At 47.5% G+C, this 21385-nt stretch overlaps 3 protein-coding genes across 4 annotated transcripts; 2 read left to right on the top strand and 1 right to left on the bottom strand.

Moving 5' to 3' along the window:
- Window positions 1-599: 599 nt before the first annotated feature.
- Window positions 600-9478, top strand: sema4e (semaphorin 4e). 2 transcript variants are annotated; one of them, XM_084480408.1, is made up of 16 exons: window positions 826-916; window positions 2091-2144; window positions 2276-2415; window positions 2918-3063; window positions 3916-3978; window positions 4478-4576; window positions 4702-4801; window positions 4944-5054; window positions 5521-5672; window positions 6224-6402; window positions 6886-7042; window positions 7294-7516; window positions 7622-7737; window positions 7877-8037; window positions 8260-8312; window positions 8419-9478. In XM_084480408.1, exons 3-16 carry the CDS (start codon window positions 2304-2306, stop codon window positions 9009-9011), a joined length of 2265 nt encoding a protein of 754 aa, XP_084336534.1. In that variant the 5' UTR covers window positions 826-916; window positions 2091-2144; window positions 2276-2303; the 3' UTR covers window positions 9012-9478. The 2 variants fall into 2 exon arrangements, with proteins under 2 accessions (XP_084336533.1, XP_084336534.1); XM_084480407.1 differs by lacking the exon at window positions 826-916 and adding an exon at window positions 600-738 and having other exon boundaries at window positions 2091-2415.
- Window positions 9479-9552: 74 nt separating this feature from the next.
- cactin lies at window positions 9553-16753 on the bottom strand. The gene is made up of 10 exons (XM_084481597.1): window positions 16344-16753; window positions 15572-16199; window positions 15358-15453; window positions 14639-14784; window positions 13795-13957; window positions 13320-13434; window positions 12647-12839; window positions 12047-12175; window positions 11081-11481; window positions 9553-10240 (listed from the first exon to the last, which is right to left on the bottom strand). The coding sequence occupies exons 1-10, from the start codon at window positions 16658-16660 to the stop codon at window positions 9750-9752; spliced, it is 2679 nt and encodes an 892-aa protein (XP_084337723.1). The 5' UTR covers window positions 16661-16753; the 3' UTR covers window positions 9553-9749.
- Window positions 16754-17338: 585 nt separating this feature from the next.
- On the top strand, window positions 17339-21272 carry LOC311360421 (ubiquitin-conjugating enzyme E2 R1-like). The gene is made up of 5 exons (XM_084480498.1): window positions 17339-18051; window positions 18166-18252; window positions 18431-18528; window positions 18621-18755; window positions 19472-21272. Exons 1-5 carry the CDS (start codon window positions 17866-17868, stop codon window positions 19680-19682), a joined length of 717 nt encoding a protein of 238 aa, XP_084336624.1. The 5' UTR covers window positions 17339-17865; the 3' UTR covers window positions 19683-21272.
- The last annotated feature ends 113 nt before the right edge of the window (window positions 21273-21385 follow it).

Raw genomic sequence — 21385 nt, 5'->3', positions numbered from 1 at the left:
CAGATTCTTGTGAAATATGTAGCCTACATGTATTGAATGTGTTGTGTCAAATGTGTTCGCCATTATCAGAGCAAAGTTAATTGCTAGATATCGGTATTAAATTCCTTTTTGCATGTAGTCAGGCTGTTGATTTTCAATGTGGATCAAAGCTCAGAAATGAGGACAGATTTTTTTTCAATCTCATTATTATTCAACCTCAATAACCTCTCTTCAAACAGCATACGTTTAAATCAATCTTGAAATGTAGTTGAACTAATTTAAGTTAATAAGTTTTTTTCAATAGTTTTTTTTTCAGATACAATTATAACCAATGGGATTTGTATTCCTTTAGTCATACTCAAACTAATCCCGTGTAGACATCCCCGTACTCATGTAGGAGGCGTCAGTTCTGTTGGAGCATGTGCGTTGTGGTTGGCAGTTATCACTGTGTGTAGTTAAATTGATTGACGCTTTTATTTCGAGCTATATATATATATAAATATATATTAATATAGCTATATGTGTAAAGTTATATAATAGCGAGCGATAGTTATCCTCCGGACCGCTCTAATTCTACACCCACATCGTCTAACAGCCACTTCCCTGGTCGAGCACCTACAGCTCGGTTGCCATAACGTTGGTCCGAGTATTAATATTGTTGTGAACGCGGCAACGCGCCCATCCCTCGGGCACGCGGGTCGTTTACGTTGCTTTTGCTTTAAGGAAGTTGTGCAAGGTGGACACATTTCAACGTCAAAGGTAGGCGTCGTAGCTCATTAACCTTCTTTCTATTATGTTCTCCTCGTTCTTTTTTTTTCCAGGGGCGATACACTTTTGGGAAAGTTTTTACGGTTTGTGAGTTAATATTTCAATATTGACGGTTAACCGTGGTCGGGATGTATTTCAAAAATAAACTGTTCCCTGGGAGTGGCGACAGGTGAGTCATTCACTAAACTCGCTCTATCAGCAATAGCCTATATCAAAATATAACTATGCAACTTCATGATATCTATATCCTAGCCTACTTCCAATTGCATCGTCTGTGTGAACGAGTAAACACACATAACTCGTTAAGTTACATTCCTGTTGATCATTTAGTGCACACTCACACACTCAACACACTGGACCAGAAAGGCGTATCTGGGTCTACTCCCTGACCCATAGTCCGGCGGGTCATTGTTCTTAAAGTGTGTGTGTGTGTGTGTGTGTGTGTGTGTGTGTGTGTGTGTGTGTGTGTGTGTGTGTGTGTGTGTGTGTGTGTGTGTGTGTGTGTGTGTGTGTGTGTGTGTGTGTGTGTGTGTGTGTGTGTGTGTGTGTGTGTGTGTGTGTGTGTGTGTGTGTGGAAACGGCGGGGATGGGCGCTGAGTGATCATTCTGTAGCACCCGGGGGAGAACAAAAAAAAAACGAGAAACATCTGCATTCTTTGACATGTTGCAGCTCATCTGCAAACAGACAAACAGGCCACTTAGGGAATACTTTAACCGACTAAACCCCTCATCCCCGTTTTTATTTGTTTATCTTATCGCAGACACGCGTATTGTGGTCCAAGGACGCAACTATTTGAATGTGTGCTATAATAAGTTATTTTATTTATTTTTTATGAAGTTTTAAGGATAAGAGTAGTGCATTCGTTCTGCACGTTAAACCATTTGTCTCCGAGTAAATGTGTCCCCCCTCAGAGGACAGCAGCTGCTACTGCAATCTGCTCTGCTTCTCCAGGCGCCGGCTTTTCCCTTTTCTCCGTGAATGTCTTTATTGTGCGCTGTGTGTTTGGGGCTGCAGGAGCACTGAAGTTGACATCCCTGCGCCCCGCTGAATGCTATTCATGACCCGACATTACCATCACTATGGGCCCTGACAGACTTACTGCAGCTTCAGCTCGCTGCACTGCACTGCACTGCACTGGCTGGCTTGCTCTCTGCTCTCTTCCTCTATTCACCATCTGTGCGCCGTCTCTCAATCGACTCTTAACTGGTATCACGTGTTATATACCTCTTCACTTCTTTTTTTCTTTTTTTTTGCTATCGAAAAGTACCTTCTAGTGTCATGTTGTGTGTGTGTGTTAAGTCCTCGTCCGATCTGGGTTCATCTTCCTGTCTTTGTTCCATAGGTCTGAGCCGTCCGTCTTGCCATGGACAGCCTCCTGGAAGAGGCCGTTGAAGGGGTCAGTTGTACCCCGCAGTCATCGCTGACTCGTTCTGCCCAGTTGGTGCCGTCTTAACCACGTCATGACAGAGTCCTAACAATCAAAGAAAGAGGGGGGGGGAAGAAAGTGACCTTTTTTTTTTTCAATAGCAGTGAATAAGAAACTACCGGAGCTGTGATGGATCCTCTTCTTGCCCTGAGGCTTTTATGGCTCATGTCTCTGGCCTGGGCGCTGGCGGGGTGCGCCTTCTCGCTGGAGTGTGTACCACGCAAAACTATACCTTACCACAGTGAGTGTTGTAATATGATATCAAGGCTTATGTTTACTGTTTGATGTTTAATGCTATTTTTTTAAATCATTTCTGTACAGTGTCCTTGGGTGACATGAAAGGCGCTTTAAATAAAATGTATTATTATTATTATTATTATTATTATTATTATTTATATTCCTTTTGAATCCTAATCCTTTTTTTGTGGTAGTGGATGATCAGTGACATTCTATCATGTATGTCTGAGTGCCTTGCAAAGTGCTATATACAATAAACTCTGCTTATTAATGGTGGAATAGAATAGTGTCCTGCTTTTACATTTTCACATTTACATTTAGGGGAATTTAGCAGACGCTTTTATCCAAAGCGACTTACATGCTTTACCGTCACTATCCTTCCCGGTAAAGTCCCACCTGAGTTTCAGTCTTCTCTCGTACATGCTAAAGAATGGCTTCTATGTGAAAACAGAGTTTGCGTAGCACGTGCCTGTGTGGTCCTGACCCGGTGGAGCTCTCTTCTGTAGAAGCCCACGGTCAGCTGTTCCACGAGGAGGGCGTGTGGAACTACTCCACCATGCTGCTCCGAGAGGACCTGGGGGTGCTGCTGCTGGGGGCCCGCGACGCCATCTACGCCCTGGACCTGGACAACATCTCAGACAAGAAGGCTTCGGTAAGAACACCCCCCCCCCCCCCCCCCCCGCTGTTGACGACGTAACGGTAGCGGCGCAACCCTGCCCCCGAGTCACAATACAGACACAGCCAGCCAGATAGCTAGCTCATCTAATTGGTGGGGCGACAGACCAATTTTCAAACGTACCAGCGTGAATGTTTTCTTGGCCTAGAGCAATGAAAGTTTATGTGTATATAATGAGGGGTGGTTTATTTCACTTTTGAATCTCTTGGTAAATGTTAGAAAGACGGCACTATTATTCGGTTGAATGTGTTGGATACTACTTCTGTTTCCAACCATGATTTTAATCACCATCTGTTTGACAGCCAGTTTCCTCCCTAATTAGACTGTGGATTCATATCGAAAGTCTGGGGTCAAGTCTGGGTGAACTGTTTCACTTACTTTTGCGTGAAATTAATTTTTACACGATGTTGCGTGTTGCAGAAAGTCATGTTGCTGGAGGCGGGGATCTGTAAGCTTGTGAAGGCTGACCACAATCTCGCCTAGCAGCGGTAACAGTGTATCAAAGTGTCTGTAAAGGTTACCTATCGACACTGTGTTGACTGTAGAAATACATTTACTAAAAGCTCCTTCTGAAAGCTTCAGCCAATGGCGAGTGTGAGTTTACTTGGGTCGAATACCTTGAAAAAGGTGTAACTCCAAGGTGAGCCACCGACGCCAGCTCCAGTGCTCACTGTACCTGTTAACTTTAAGCTTTTAACCCAAGGTAAACATCTACTTTGGCATTGGCCACGTAACAACAAACAAACGGGAGCAGAAGGACGTTTTGGCAACATTGTGCGGCCTGATTTGATATGGTATGATATGATATATATAATGTTTCCGCTGCAGGTCAAATGGGAAGTTCCTGAGGCCAAACAAACAGAATGTATAAAAAAAGGAAAAGATGCCAAGGTGAGTTATGTCAACTCTCTGCTCGTCTGGGATATTAATATAATACCATTAACTCTGCAGGATCAGGAAGGCTTAAGCAGTGGGGGGAGGAGAAAAGAATAGGATAGGATGCAAAAGAATGGATGTGACTCATCAGCATTGAATCATGTCACCCGATATATCATGTCTTGAAGCACTGTACTGAATTGGATTGAAGGAGAATGGACGTGCATGAACAACATGCACCGCAGGCTAGAATCTGATAACAGCAAATGTGTCAATGGCGTGACAATGAGAAACGTCACGACCCGGTGAATGATATGATGAAGACGTATAATAGCACGTCAACAGATGCTGGATAAATAGCAAGTGTTTGCATGGTTGAGTAGTGTCATGCTAAACGGTTGCATTGAATCCGAACCACATCTGTGTTTTCAAATCTGGAAAGTGTTACATTTTCAATGATCGATATTTTGTGATTCACGTCTAAATAAAACATTAAACATGCATTGTTTTACAGGTACACTGCAAGAACTATATCCGGGTCCTACACACCATGAATGATGGACGGATGTATGTCTGTGGAACCAATGCCTTTGACCCAGAGTGTGACGTGATGGTAAACTAAATTATTGTCGATAAATGCAATGTTGTTGTTTTTTTCCCCCAATAAGCATTCATCATAATCATTAAGTCATCACATGAACAAAACAAGCCTAACATGAGCTGCTTGCCTCTGTGAAGTCCTACAAAGATGGAAGCCTCATTCTTGAGAAGAAGGTGGAGGACGGGAAAGGCAAGTGTCCCTTCGACCCGTTCCAGACCTACGCCTCCATCATGGTCGGTAAGTGGAGGAACTTTAACCTAATAATGCCCAAAACACCAAGAAAGTACAATGCCTCAAGAAGGACACATTCACTAACCCTAACACTAAGCAATGGTTATCATCTTCATTTTCGCTCCTCTTTTCTCCCCCAACCTGCCAGGAGATGACCTGTATTCGGCCACCTCCATGAACTTCCTCGGCTCAGAGCCGGTGGTCATGCGTAGCTCCGCTGTCTCCATACGCACCGAGTTCAAGAGCTACTGGCTGAACGGTATATACCCACGCAGACCACCTGCAGCCCTGTTGGAGCTCTGAAACCCCCCCCCCCCCCCCTCCCATTTGCCCCTGAGAACTCGTATTGCACATTTCGATCTATTTACTTTATTTTAATTTTTTTAAACTTTATTGTATATATATATATATATATATATATACCGTTGGGTCTTAACTTTGCACTATTTTGAATTATTTATTGTAAATATTACTCGTTCTATTTGACCTCATTTTATAATTTATAATTTTCTCCTTATTGCACCGTGAGTCGGAGATAAACAAAATTCAGATTCCTCTTTTTTTTTTTTTTCCTTGCAGATATTTTGGAATTGACAATAAAAGCTGGCTTTGACTTTTTTTATTTTTTTATTATTTTTTTGACTTTGATTAGTATTCGTGTGTTCTGACTGAGCCTGGGTGTCGTCCCATTTCGGGGGGGGTCTTCCTCTGGTCTTCCCCCACAGAGCCCAACTTCATCTCCATGGCCCAGATGCCGGAGAGCCACAACAGCAGCGATGGTGACGACGACAAGGTGTACCTGTTCTTCAACGAGGCCGCGCTGGAGTACGACTCTTACAGCAAACTGGTGGTTTCCCGCGTTGCACGCGTCTGTAAGGTATGTTTCGCACAGCTTGCGACGAGATTCGCAAACCCTGACTCGCCACCACATCAAACCAATGTTGAGGTCTTCTTCTGCTTCTCTTAGAAGCTTCTGTGACTGTGGTGACATGCACCTTCACATGGCACTTGTTTTTTCCTGCGCAGGGTTTGATTTATTCCAATCCGATCGTTAACTTTCCAGCTAGTTTTTAAGTAAAAATGGGAGTCAGTTCACGTGCAAAATATTTAAACATAATATATTAATAATATTGATGCTTTAAAAACAAAAAACATGCTCAGAAAAAAACGAATCAGAGAGCCTAGAGCTAAGCTAACAAAGTCAAAGGCTGAGGGCTCGTAATCGCCGCTTTTAGGTTACGTGTATTTCAGACAAACACAAATTCAGCAATGACGCTATTCACGAACACGGTATCGACACCCCCCCCCCCCCCGTCGGTTAAGCAGCACTTCCTCAGAACCTCAGCGTTCAGCCACTTCCCCTTTTAAAGTTTTTGTCCTACGTGCTCTCTGCCCCTGTCCGACGTGCTCTCTGCTCTCTGCTCTCAGGGGGACCTGGGGGGCCAGAGGACCCTCCAGAAGAAGTGGACGTCGTTCCTGAAGGCCCGGGTGGACTGCCCCGTGCCGGGGTCCAAGCTGCCCTTCACCGTCCAGGACACGTTCCTGTCCTGCGGCCCCGGGGAGCCCTGGGGCGCGTGCCTCTTCTACGCCGTCTTCACCCAGCAGCCGTGAGTCGGGCGTGACAGGACGGGAGGGAAGGAGGGAGGGAGGGAGGGAGGGGGGGAGGATGGAGTGTGGGTGGAGCGGGGGGGAAGGCCTGGTTAACCTGGGTGTCTGATCCATGTGTAATAGTGATCCACCGATATATATCGGCCGGCTGATATTATCGCCCGATATTTGCGTTTTTTTACGTGTATCAGCATCGGACGATTTTTTTTTGGCCATTTTCTTTTTTTTTATTATTATTATTCTTTTTTTTCTTTTTTTTCCCCGGCATGATTTACAGACAGCTCAATAAATGTGCCTTTTTTAAAATAGAGACTTGTAACATTTGTTACCATCATTGTGTCATTTCTATGATGTAAATCGTGGTGCTGCAAAAGCAGCATCGGCTCCAAAATATCGGCTCAAGAAAATCAGCGTATCGGTCATCGGCTATAAGGCTGATGATACGGGTGGATCCCTGGCGTGTAACGTCCGGTGCGTTGCAGGCACTCCCCAGCGCTGACGGCGGTGTGCGCGTACCGCGTGGCCGACATCAGCGCCCTGTTCACCAAGGGGAAGTACAAGAACCCGTTGCCCGTGGAGACGTCCTACGTGAAGTGGGTCATGTACAGCGGAGACGTCCCCTCTCCCCGGCCCGGGGCTGTGAGTCTGCCCCCCACACATTACTACCCTGTGTGTGTGTGTGTGTGTGTGTGTGTGTGTGTGTGTGTTCTGTGTGTGTGTGTGTGTGTGTGTGTGTTCTGTGTGTGTGTGTGTGTTCTGTGTGTGTGTGTGTTGTGTGTGTGTGTGTACATGCACGTGCGCGTGTGCGTCTTTGTTGGCCGTTGAAACGTGTGCTTTTTCACAAGTAGTACGGCGGGATCCCTGACTGGCCTTCTCCCCCCCCCTCCCAGTGTATAGACAATGAGGCTCGTAAACAGGGCATCACTCAGACGCTGGACCTCCCGGACCGGACGCTTCAGTTCGTCAAAGACAGGCCGCTCATGGACCAGGCCGTCCTGCCAGCGGGAGGCGGCCCCCTGCTGGTTCAGAGAGGCGCTGCGTTCTCGCGCATCGTGGTGACCCGCGTGGAGGCCTTGGACGGCCAGCGGTACCACGTGGCGTTCATTGGCACAGGTGGGGGGGATGACTTTGGTTGTTCGTGTGTCGGGGCCACAGCGAGCTTTAGATACCGCGGAGCGAGTGACCAATGCAAATCGACCTTTTTGTCTGTTTGTGTAGAGAGCGGCACTCTGGTGAAGGCCGTGAACTACGATGGGAAGATGTTTATCATAGAGGAGGTGCAGCTGTTCCCCTCCCGAGAGCCAATCAAAGTCCTCAAATTGTCTGAGGCCAAGGTAAAGCACGTGTTCCCTTAATACTTAAATTGTTAAAAAAATATCGGCTGCTCTTGCTACATTTTCAGATATTTCATAGTGTCTGTGTGGTACGTGTGTGTGTGTGTGTGTGTGTGTGTGTGTGTGTGTGTGTGTGCAGCACCATCTGTATGCAGGCTCTGTGTCCGGAGCGGTGCAGATCCCACTCGCCACCTGTGGGCGGTCTCTGTCCTGCTTGGACTGTGTCCTCGCCAGGGACCCCTACTGCGGCTGGGACACGACCACGGCTCAATGTGTCGCTCATCTCCCTGTAGGACAACGGTAGGACACCACACTGACTCTACACTCACGCTACATCCGTCCGTCAACTCATCTCATTGACTTCGAAATGCATTGTGGGTCCGTCCGTTCTGTTGGCTCCGTTGCCCTGCGTCAAAAAGTTTAAAAATTTAAACCTTTCGGGCAGCGATGGATCGGTCCCTTGGTCGCTCCCCGCCCGCTTGTGTCACTCACACCTCTTGAACTTGTCTTTGGTTCCTCCAGTGAACTGATCCAGAGCGTGAAGAACGGAGACGCTGCTCTGTGTCCGGCCGCCGGTGAGTGAACCATTCGGAGGCCTCAGTCAACGGGTCACGGGTGCCGAAAGGAACCACTGCGGCCGCTTTAATCTACTACCGCTCTGATCCCCCCCCCCCCCATCAGGCACGGCGACGCCCGTCAACGAGTCCATCTGGCTGAGGAGCAACCTGCGCCTGGCGTGCCCGCCGCCGTCCAACCTGGCCGAGGTCAGCTGGCAGCGGGACAGCCTCCCCCTGCCGCCGTCGTCGGACCACTTCCAGGTCCTGCCCGACGCCCTGCTCATCTCCAACGCCTCGGCCCGCCACGCCGGCCGCTACCGCTGCTCGTCCCTGGAGCGCTCCGACGCCGGCGGCTACCGCAGCGTGGTGGCCGACTACCAGGTCACGCTGGTCGCCGGGGAGGGGGGCCCGCTGAGCCCCCAGGCCCGGCAGGACGGCGCGTCCGTGGCCGGGCTGCAGGCGGCGGTGGGGGTGCTGGTGGTGCTCCTCGCGGGGCTCCTCGTCTGGAACTTCCTCAGAGGCCACCTGGCGCTTCCTTGCCGGAGCAAAGCCGACGGGAGCGGGGAAGAGTCCGGGTACGACTCGGCCCAGCACGCGGCGCTGGAGGCCGGCAAGAAACACTCTGGACAGGGCCGCAGCGGCGCCAGGAATGGGGAAAACGTTGTCCTTCACACGGACGAACCCAAGCAGTTCATAGGCGACGAGTCTGAAATATGAATGCCTTAATCCCACTTGTGAGCAACGACTTTTTTTTATTTTTTTTATTGTGCTCGCGATAGAGTAAAGGATACCTTCCTTCTTTTACTCCTGGAATGTTTATTTTTATTAACTCGTGTAGTATTGTTGGATATGATGAGATTTATTTTAGGACTGTAATTGATTGTACATATGTGCTTTGTATAACTGCCATTTCCTTCTTTTACTTTTGAAAATTCCCTGCCACTTGTAAATTGAAAGAATTGCCCAGGCCTACAGCTATCGTTTGACATTTAAATGTGTGGCTAGTGTTACACTGGGAGTATTTTGTAGGATATATAGGAGCATTTGCTTTGCTGAATAGAAAATACTTCATCCTTGTGGTGTGACACAAGATCTGGCTTGCAAAGAATTCAGACTGTGCTGCAATGAGACAGATGGTCTGTCACCATAGACGCATACACAATCAGTCTGTGGTTTTTGCAGTAGCAAAAATAATCTCTTCCGTTCCATCCTGTGACAGAGCACGAAATAAAGCGAACCGGTGCAAAAGAACCATCTTTAATCAATCATTTTGAAGGGGTACAATAAAAAAACAACTTTTCAAAACAGTAATTTCAAAATGGTTAGACATTACTGGCAGTTTATTTTAAACAGCCTCCAGCTGCTAAGGAATAAAAGTGAATCGATAAACACCGAGGGGGAACGACGGCTGGCTGGTGTGTGTGTAAACACGAAGAGTGGCAGCCTCGGCCCGGCCTATCTCCTGTAGCGGTATCGCTTAAAGTGGAACCACAGCTGGAAGATCCCGTTGGCAAACTGACAGCGGAAGCCGTGACGGTGGGAGTACTCCCACTCCCTGTTGACGATCTTGAACGCTATGTCCTCGTAGGGCGGGCCCGCGTGGAACCGCAGGATCCCAAAGTCCTTGTTGTCGGGACTGGGCTCCAGGAAGTACTGCGGCGTGGAGCGCTTGTTGATCAGGTCCGGGTAGAAGATGTTGAACTTGTAGCCCTGGACGATCTTGGGCGGCGGGTTGTCGAAGTCGTAATGGGTCTGGTTGTACTTGTTCCACTCGAAGCCCGTGTGCACCCTGTTGAAGAAGCGGGGCTTGCGGGGCCGGTACTTGTCGGCCCACAGGTACATCTTGCCCGTGAGGGGCAGCTCCACGCTGAACTGGGCCTCGTCGTTGCCCATGCCCTGCTTGGCGCGGCGGACGAACGCGTCCTCGGCGCTCTCGCCCACGTCCCCTGAGAACGAAAAAAAAAAAAAAAGGTACAGGGTGGGGGGTGAGGGGTGAGGGCGGTACAGGCTAACACACAACGGCATGGAAGCACGTGAACTGTACAAATGTATCCTACAACACTGACGTAGGATATATTGTAAGTAGAAGTTAAACTGTCGAGTAAAGTTAGTTAGTAAAACTTAGAACTAGTAAAAGTTACACAATAAAATGTATTTTTTTAGCTCCTTTGTTTGTGCTAGGAAAATGTAGAAGCTCTTGGAATATTAATAAGACGGATTCATTAATAATAAATGGCCTCAGATAGTAAACAGGCTAAAAACAAATAAGACATTCAGTAAGAAGGCCTGGCTTGGGATAGGGATGGGTCAGAATATTCGATTATGAGATTATTCGTTCCTGAGGGTCAAAGTCGATTTTTTTGGACCGTTAACATTTTTTCCCCATTCAAATAAACAAGAATTAACGGACGGAACGGATGTTGGTTCTGTAGCACTATTACAACACAAACACTGATCACTGTTAAAGTTTTTTTTTTTTGCGTTTAAGATATTAAGTGATTTCTTGCCGATGATCCATGGCTGCCTTTGTGAACGTCGGCACACACGTCGAATAATCGATTATTCGTTCATACCACCCACTGATTATTCGACCATGAAAAGTTTGAGTTATTCACATCCCTAGCTTGGGACCAGGAGGTAGTCCAGTGAGGTGCCTGACCCCTACCTGCTCCTCTGAAGACACAGACAGGCAGCTAACTACTTAAAGTCGTGGATAGAAGCGTGAGTAGAAGTATGTTCTAGCGGTGCGTGCGTGCGTGTGTGCGTGCGTGCGCGTCCCGTCTTACCGGTGACCTGCAGCCGCGTGCGGGCCAGGCGCAGCCTCTGCTGGTTCTCGTCGGCCGTGATGGCGTGGGCGTCCAGCGGCAGCTCCGAGGTGCTGAGCAGCGCGGGGCTGTAGCGGCCCGAGTCGTACTCCGCCTGGCTCTGCTGGATCAGGTCCTCCTCCGTCAGCACCGCCTCCTCCTTCTCCCCCTCGCCCTCCTTCTCCCCCTCCTCCCCCTCGCCCTCCTTCTCGTCCCCCCCGTCCTTCTTCGGGCCCTCCCCGGAGGGCCCCGCCTCCTCATCATCGTCGTTGTCGTCATCCGACTCCCCCGCGGCGGCGGCGGCGGCGTCCGTGCTGGGCCCGGCGGCGGTGGGCGAGGAGGGGGATGCGGAGCCCGCTGCCTCTACGCCTCTCCGCCCACTGCTGCTCCACGAGACACACAAAAAGGGCGGCGCACAAAACACAGGAGAAGAGAAGTCAGAAAAGGCTTTTGGATATATGTTATTTACCGTCACATCATTTAAAAAAGGTCCCATGACACGCCACCAGGTGTGAGTGTGATTAGCCGCTACAAGCCGTTTTTAAAAAAATCGGTCTCTTATGACATCACAGGTGGGCGTGTCCACCCTTAAATGTGTGAGGACGGATGAATGAGCGACGCTACGGTCCACTGGGTAGGGCTGGTGGTTGTCCTTGTCCGTTAGCAGCCTCTAGTGGCTGGAGTTGTAGCTACAGTTATGGCTGTTTAAAACCATTTATAGAGAAACATTTCCTGTATGGATTGACGCATTTTATCCATGATAAACTTTCTAGTTTGGATCATTTTTACAGAGTAAATAGCTGCAGTAGAGAAGTTACAGTGCAGATTTTGCATAAGCACATGATAAGCACATTGCATAAGCACATTGCATAAGCACATTGCATAATGCAGCTAATAATATATGAGTTTGTGTGTGCGTGTGCGTGTGCGTGTGCGTGTGTGACATACGTAGCCGCCTCCTCTTCCAGCTCCGGCTCCTCCTTGATGATGGGGAACAGCGGCTCACTTTCCACTCCTTGTTCCTGTTTCAGTTTGAAGAGCTTCTGCCGCAGGACGTCCTGGTGCCTCTCCCGCAACCTAAAACAGAACCAAAAATCATTTAAAAAAAAAAGACCATTATCGTCATCCACAATTTAGATAATAATACATACTTTCCATTCATCTCCACATGGGACCTACGTGTGAACTACACAGCCACACTGCGGGACACCAAACTAGGGATCGACCCATATGGATGTTTTAGGGCCGATGCCGATAACGATTTCTCAGCCTTAGCCGACGACCGATAACGGGCTGCCGATTTTCTTGAGCCGATATTTGGAGCCGATGCTGCTTTTGCTCCCTCAATTCACATCATAGAAACGACACAATGATGGTAACGAATGTTACAAGTCTCAATTTAAAAAATGAAACTTTATTGTAAATTAACTGTCTGTAAATCATGCCAGGGAAAAAAATAAAATAAGTAATCGGCGAACGATGCACGCCAAAAAAACGCAAACATCGGCCGGCCGATAAGGCGGTCAATCGCTACACCAAAACACGTACCTGGCCCTGGCCATGAACACGCGGACCTGCTGCAGCAGGCTCTCCCAGTAGCCGATGTCCAGGTTGGAGCCGCCCTGGCGGATCTTGGAGTCTATGTTCATGTTCATGGCCTGCAGCTGGCTGTACGTCTTCCCCTTGAACACCATCTGCACGTCGATGGTCACCGAGGTGTTGATGCCGTCGCGGCGGTCCACTGGAAACAATGCAGAAAATGCAGAAGGTGCACATCATTGTGACAGTGTGTCCGGATTTAAAAGGTCCCATGAAATGCCACCAGGCGTTGAGTGTGATTAGCCATTTACGAAAATCGGGCTCATCTGTAGCACTGTAGCAAAACGTTGCTCATCTATCCGTCACACACGCCCACTTGTGATGTCACAAGAGGCAGATTTTCAAAACGGCTTGTAACGGCTAATCACACTCCCACCTGGTGGCGTGTCATGGGACCTTTAAGGACCCTCACTGTCAGAGGCAGACTTGATCAGAATTAGTCAAATAATAATGCAAGATGATAACCAGTTTGAATACATCTCACAATGGTAAAGCAAGGAAAGCGTTCAGAGATCATAAATATAATACATTTAGAGTCACATTTAGAATTTTCCATTTAGAATCATAACGTTTAAAAAACATAATGTTTTAGTTGACATGCGTCTTGTCAGATATCCTGTACCTGGTCCTTTCCCAGAAGCCTCCAGCTTCCTCAGTTTGATGATCTCGTCTTCAGTGATGATGGTCATGTCTCTCCAGAAGTCCACGTTCTTCCCCTGCTCCAGCTCCATGTAAACCTAGAAGGTCAACGGGTGGTTCCAAAAATAAGTATAACGCATCACCACCAATGACAGAAACACACACACACACACACACACAGTATCAATGTATGCAATGTAATGTCAATGTATGCAAGTGGATCATGGGCTGTGAGGGGCAATTCAAACATCCACACTGACTGTAAAGGTAAACACAGAAGCTGGCTAAGATACTTGAAGCATACATAGATTCATTCATTCATCTATTCCCTTGTCACCCTCACTCAGTCTCTCTGTCCCTCTCTTACCATCACTATCTTTATCTCTGTCTGCGCGCGCGCGCACGCACGCACGCACGCACGCGCACACGCACACGCACACGCACACACACACACACACCTTGATGTCCTCCAGCAGGTCGTCCATGTCGGTGACGGTGAGGCCGTTGAGGAAGGTGTACGGCTCGTGCATCTCCACGGCCAGGTCGTCGTCCTCGGCGCTGATGTACTTGGCCAGCAGGTCGATGGGCTTGGCGCGCCCGTCCCGGATACGGATCTTGGATCTGGAGAGAAAAAAAAAAAAGTGAGGGCTGTGAAGTTCTGGACGGCTGGTAGACACGCACTTTGTCCGACCGAACTCTCATTAGTCGGACAAAGTTTGGTTAGGTGTGTTTAGTCGATGGCTTTGAGTGTGAACATATCCAAAATTTGGCACCGTAGCACGAATGCGGCGCCACGCATTGGGACCCGTTTTGTTAAACACAGAACAATACCTAAATTTGAATCTTCCAACGGGGTGTTTTTTTACTACGACGCGTCTATTTACTACGATGTGACACTCGTTATTATATACTCCGACCAAGAGTGGTTCTGAAAGCCACTGGCATTGTCCAGTGTACAATGCACTGTGGTCCATTCGATTAATCTCGATTATTTTAGATTTTTTTCCCCTATCAACCAATTGATTGGTCGCAGAGTTGGATGACCAAGATTTTCAAAGAAAATTTGCTGAATAATATTAGCATTAGTAAGGATATGCAATATATCTCAAGTTAGTAACATGGTGACAGTTGGTAATAACATAATGGTTTAATGTTATTGCATCTTATTTGTATCCATTATAACACGTTGACTTCATACAGAAACAGTCATACTGCATATGACTTCAATCCAGCTGCTGGTTCTAAAGTGAAAGCCCCGAGGTAGGAGCGGGGGGACGAGTGACGGTGCCGGTGCACACTGACCGTAGCTTGGCCTGGTGCAGGTGGAAGTTGTCCTCCTGTTCAGCCCAGGTCTTGAAGTGCTCCGCCTCCTTCTCCCGCTGCAGCACCTCCAGCTCCGTCTCCCTCATGGCCTTCTCCCGCTCCCGCTCCAGACGCAGCTGCTTGACCTTCATGAACAGGAGAAGGGGTTCCCCGGGGTTACTTTGGTTTCTCAATGCACACATTTGAGATATTCTACAATACAGAAGACGATGTGGCGGCATTAGCTCAGGAGGTAGAGCGGGTCGGCTGGTAACCGCAAGCTTGCTGGTTCGATCCCCGGCTCCTCCTAAGATGAGTGTCCCTGAGCGAGACGCCCTCACCCTGACTGCTCCTGACGAGCTGGCTGTCGCCCTGCGTGGTTGACCATTTACAATATATGCCGATAGGGCTTGTGAATCAGAATGACGTTTTTAGATGCCTCGAGAGTTTTAGTAACGCAAAATCCTAAATAAACGAGAATATACCGTAGCATAGGCCAATCAAAGATTTGTTTTGCTGCATCTCTCATGACAAACGCTGTGGCAGTTTCAAGTAACATATCTATATCACCCCGTAATGAGTTGAAATTGAAATAAACTCATTACTTTGAGAAGCATTGTGCTCTGTGGTTAAATAACATTTTGAACAAGAGACGTACATTCTGTGGACAATCAGTGCCGCGTGTGGATATCGACGTAGGAACTCCAGGCCAACGTTACCTTCTGAAGCTCTCTGCGGTTATCTTCTTGGATCTGTTTGTTCCTGTCCTTCAGCTGCTTCTCTCCAAGGTGACCAATGCCCTTCATCTCCAAGGCCTGGAGATGTGCAAGACAACAAAACAACGCTCAACAGCCAATAAAACGACACGTCGCATTATCCAACATGTAATGTTGACAACCCTGTTGTTGCTGATGTTGCTGTTCTTGCACTCACCTTTTGCCACTTGAAGGTACCGAGCAAGTTGTTGTCCCCAAAGGGGTTGTCTGCGTTGGTGTATCCCATATACTCCTCGCTCCAGCCCATCTTCTCTCTCTTTTTCCTTTCCTTTGCCTCCTTCTTAGCCAGCCTCCTGGCCCTCTTCTCCTCGGGCGTCTCCAGGGCTTTCAGCATGTCTTTCTGTTTTTTGGTTTCCTCCTTGTCTTCGTGCTTGGCTGCTGGCGAGCGTTTGCGGCCCTTGCGATCTGACCCGGAGCTGTCCGAGGACCCGCCGGACGCAGAGCGCTGCTGCCTCCGCCGGTCTTCGTCACCCTTCGCTCGGCTTCTCTCCCTGCCGCCATGCTCCCTGTCAACACTGCGTTGTTTTACCTCTGGGAGTCTGTCTCTGTCTCGTCTAATATCGAGATCTCTACTGCTGCTCCTCGGCCTTTCCTTCTCCACCTCTCGCTTGCGTCGGTCTCTGGCGGGGCTGCCTTTACTGGGACTCCTCCGTTTTCTCCGTTCCCTGTTGTCCACGCTTGAATCCGAACCGGATTGAGACCTCTCCCTCTTTATTTCTCTTTTTGCTTCTCGTCGGTCCCCTTTTTTCTTTGGTCTTCGTGACGTTTGCTCATCCGAATCAGAACTGGAACATAAATCACATTTGACGTTAATTGCATACAAGTGATTGAGCTTTCCCTGTAGTGTAGACAAAGTATGTTTCTGGAAAGTTGTTTTTTTTTGTTTATATATATAAATACATGCATTGCAAAAAAAAAAGCATATTTACCCGGATCGATCCCTTGATCTGCTTTTAAATCGCCTCTTGGCTTGTTTATCGCTCTCCGAGTCGCTCCTGGATCCAGAGCGGCCTCTGTGTTTGGGCAACTGGCGACGCGGCGGTGGTGACCCGCGGGTGCTCGGGGAGCCTCGGCTCCCGGACCGGCCGCTCCGCCGGACGGGTCGCTTCCGCTCCGCGGAGCGAGCAGCGCGTACCTCGCTTCTCCTCTCGGCGGATCGGGATCTGCTGTGTCTGGTTCGGTTCTTGGATTCTCGGTTCCGACTCGGAGATCTGGACCGAGAGCGACGTCTCCTCTTCGACTCCATGGCGAAGATTTCTTATTATTAGGTCCCGCTTGTTTCTCCGTCGCGTATATAGGACCCTTTGCTACTGCGTGGGGAAATGTTTTGTTGTGATGAGAATGTTGTTACATTTTGGCAATTGGTTCAATAAAGGTGGATTGAGTTGAAACAGCATGTAATCCATATTTTTATTTATAAATTATTTTCTAAGTTATTGAATTTGTGCTTTAATGCTCAGGCGAATGGAAACGCTATCGTAGGGACTTTCGCATAGTAGTCGCGCAATATATGCGTCATCAAAAAGCAAAGAGTTACTTTTTATTTTATAATTATTTTGTGCTAATCGGTTATGAGCGAAGCCCCTCTAGTTAAGTTGGGCATGTTTTTTATTTTTCAAATCTGTAGACTTCGTTTTGAAAGGAAACAGGTTTTTTAAGAAACAAACAACATTTCGTTGTCATAATGACAGGAAGTAGCACATGTAGTTCTTAAACCTCCCATTATACATTAACTTACATTTGACAAATTCATTAAAAAAAAAATAGATTAAAAAATACGTATAATTGGCGCATACCTCAATGTTATGTTATTATAATTAACTTTAGAAAGTGTCGGAAAAAAAGGTATACGGTTGTTTTGTACAATCGAACTCCAACTCCCGGCATGCAGTGCGCCCCGTGGACTGTTTTGAAGGGAGAGGGGATTCCTTTCAGAAACATTCTTCATTCACCCAGTTGTTGGTCGGACACCTATTTATTTTTGACCTCGACAACTTGGATCATCGTTTTGATTCCAAGTCAACATATAGTCACAGCGATTCCGCTGGTCTGACAGTCATTCCGAAAGCCGGCCGTGCGAATATTGGACCCTCGGGTTCAGCTGAGCGACACGGGAGAGAGCCTGTTAGCTCCCATTAGCCGGACGCTATCGTTAGATTTAAAGCTTATCCGCAGCTGTCTTTCCAGGTCGGTGGTCCAGTGCTGCTGCTCCGCGATTCGGTCACAATGGTTTGGTCCCTTGGTGACGATTTAATAGTTTGATTTGTGTCGTGATTGGTGTTCATTTTTGTGTGGGGGGAAAGGGCGTTTGTCTTTCCCACAAGCGCAGCTTGTTCAGGTTTGGCCTGTTCTGTGTCGGGCTCTTGTAAACAAAGGACGTGTTTTCTCGGTTGCCACATAAGGGTTTTGCTCGGGGCAGATCATTTCGCCGCCCAGGTTAGTCGTACAGTGATGGCACAGCACGCTCCCACGCACGTAGCCAGCTCTCAGAAAGCCCTCATGCTGGAAATGAAAAGTCTCCAGGAAGAGCCTGTCGAGGGATTCAGAATCACACTGGTAGACGAGGCAGACCTGTACAACTGGGAAGTAGCTATTTTTGGACCTCCCAACACACACTATGAAGGCGGTTATTTTAAGGTATGGTTCACGTTGAACATATATAGTCCACTCAACTGAAATTGCTCTTGCGTTTAATTCTCTTCTACGTTTGTTGTGTGTTTTTAAATTTGTATTGGTGTTTTTTTTTCCCAGGCTAGGCTCAAGTTCCCAATTGACTATCCCTATTCCCCACCTGCGTTCCGGTTTCTTACTAAGATGTGGCATCCTAACATCTATGAGGTGAACCTATGTGTCATGCTTTAGTTTTTTTAATATAATTATTGTAATTGTACCAAAATGATGATTAACGTTTCACTCTCTTATCAACAGGGCAATGATGCCTATTCAAGTATGTGAGTCATTTAAGTACAGTGGCCATAAATTAACAGTAGTTTGACGCAAACTCCCTCCCTTGTAGAATGGCGATGTGTGCATCTCCATCCTTCACCCTCCGATAGACGACCCTCAGAGTGGGGAGCTGCCCTCTGAGAGATGGAACCCCACCCAAAACGTCAGGTAAGGATGTCCTCCGGCTCTCTCCGTCCTTTACGTTACGATACGCACAACTACCGTTGAACTGAACCTGTGCGATCGTCTCGTGTCCTCAGAACCATCTTGCTGAGTGTGATTTCACTGCTGAATGAGCCCAACACATTCTCGCCGGCCAACGTGGACGCCTCCGTCATGTACCGCAAGTGGAGGGACAGCAAGGGCAAGGACCGGGAATACGCAGAGATCATTAGGTAAAACACTGCCCTGTCTAACGCCTACCCCCAGTGCACATTGAGAGTTGCATAATAATATAATAATAATATAATAATAATGGTCGTTTTCAAAATGACATACACATTTGGTGGGTCCCTGGACGAACCTGCCTCAACAGGACGCAATATTTTTTTTCCTACTATGGCCACGTCAAGACCCGCCCTACTCTGTCTGTGATTGGCTGGGTTGCATGCAACTCAACGGGACGCTACGGTACCCTCGCTGTGAGCATTCGAGAGCGTCACAAAAGAGCCCTAACCCCTAACCATAACCCCTAAACCTAACCCTAACCATAGCCCCTAACCCCTAAACCTAACCCTAACCATAACCCCTAAACCTAACCCTAACCATAACCCCTAAACCTAACCATAACCCCTAAACCTAACCCTAACCATAACCCCTAAACCTAACCCTAACCCCTACCCCTACCCCTAAACCTAACCCTAACCCCTAAACCTAACCCTAACCATAACAGCTAATATCAAGCCAGTAAAAGCGCGTATGAAATGAAGCAATCAGAAATAGAGGCGGGCGTGTCTTTTCGGGATATTGGCGTGGCCATAGGATTAAAGGATTAAAAATTTCGCCAACAGGACGGTCATGGCGTGGCAAGTGAATGGATCTGCCATTTTTTTGTATGTTTATTATTATTTTTTTCTCTCCCCCCCCCCCCCCCCCCCCGCCCACGCCTCAGAAAACAGGTGCTGGCGACCAAGGCGGAGGCAGAGCGGGACGGCGTGAAGGTGCCCACCACTCTGGCGGAGTACTGCGTCCGCACACGCGCGTCCCCCGCCGACGAGGGCTCTGACCTCTTCTACGACGATTACTATGACGACGAGGACCTGGAGGACCAGGACGATGACTGTTGCTATGACGAAGACGACTCAGGCAACGAGGAGTCATGACGTGCTTGGTCTCCCGCTCCCTCCCCCCCAACCACTCTCCCCTCCCCTCCCCTCCCCCATCAAGCTTAACTCCTGCCCCCTTTGCTCCTTGCTAGAAATGGGTATAAAAGGAAGACCGGTTTTGAACCCCCCCCCTCCCATCATGGAATCTGTTTTGCTGGTGTCTCCGGTTTTTTTTGTAGAGACCAGAGTTGACGTCATGAACGAGGGGAGGGCCTGATCTGTTAAGATTTGTACCAAGACAAACCCTGAGTTTAAACCGGTCCTGGCAATATTGCAACCAATTTAAAAGTCACCTATATCTTCTAAGGCAACATCCACCTCCCAAAAAAAAAATTGACAGGGGTTTAGTCTTGAGGTTTAATTTAAATCTCTAAATATTTATTTTTGTTAATGCAAATCCTTGGTCAAAATCTCCCAGCCTTTGCACTGGTGCATACACTTAACAATCTGGTCCAGTCTGCCTCCTTTCCTCCGGTCTTTATCTCCTCCTATTTGCCACTGGGCCTTGCACTGCTGTCTGCATAGGGCACAAGTCACAGTTGGCCACTGTTGACTTACGAAAGAGGCACGACTTCAACCGTCTGTTGGTTTGTTTTTTGTAGCCCCTGTGTTTGGAGTGATGCACTGTAAACCGCGTCAAACGCTCACTTTTCTAAGATGATGGTCCGTCTCTCGTCTCCTCTAGTGAGGGGGGGGGGGGTCAGAGTTCTGATGATTACTTTTTCCCAAACACTTTGGGGAAAAGTGTTTTTCAACAACACATCTTGACAGCTCGTTATTTTTACATTTGGACGATTGACCCACGCTCAAATTATTATTCGCTTAGCGTTTAGAGCTTCGTAACAGAATTCTATAGTCATCCTCTTATGATATATTTTTGATGCGTGTCATCTTTTTAGTTTTTAATAAGTGTGGGGTTATGTTATTCAAAGGATCTTTTTAATTCTGTAGTTGCCCAGCCTACCAGGGACATAATCTCTGACGTCCAGCGGAGTGGTCTTCTGTACGAAGCCCGGAGAAGCCATTTGAAAGAGAGCCTGAAAACCATTGATTACTTTTTGAACCTTTTGTTTGCTGTTGATGTCCACTTTTTCTCTTGAGCTTAATTTTTCGTCACCTTTTTGGTCATCCTGTTATTCCCTCTTAATGTCTTAGAATAACATGCGTAGGTGAATGGATTCACTAGGGAAAGGGTTTGTACAGAAAAGCTGTCATTTAAATAATGGTGTATCAGGGTCAACAAAGCTAGTGGATAAAGGCCGAAACTGACCATTTTGTTTTTAATGACTTATTTTTCTGCACTGATGGTTGATGCAGAGAAAAGGAGGCGATTGGAGTTTTAGAGTGTTTGGTTATTCATCGTGTTTATTCTGCATCTGCAATATCGTTTTGGTTGTTTTTTTTTATTTACTCAAATTAGACTTTTGCTCAGGACAGGTCTAATCATCAAACTAAGACGGTCTTTGGGTGGTCTTCGGCTTCAGAAGATAACCAAAACTGATATGCACACATATGTATGGATGGTCAATTTTATTTACTTGTTTTTTTGTGTATTTTGGCTATTTAAAAAAAATAAAGGAATATATTAAAAAGAATCGCAATTCATTTATTTCATTCGTATGATATTTGGCTTAAAATGGTTTAAGCTGCAGCTGAATTAAGATAAATAAGAACTTAGCAGCCTGTGCATGAATCAAATC

Source organism: Micromesistius poutassou, assembly GCF_964030765.1.
Source record: "Micromesistius poutassou genome assembly, chromosome: 16".
Taxonomy (NCBI): Eukaryota; Metazoa; Chordata; class Actinopteri; order Gadiformes; family Gadidae; genus Micromesistius; species Micromesistius poutassou.
Note: the sequence above shows the minus strand (reverse complement) of the source record. Positions and strands in the feature narration are given on the sequence as shown.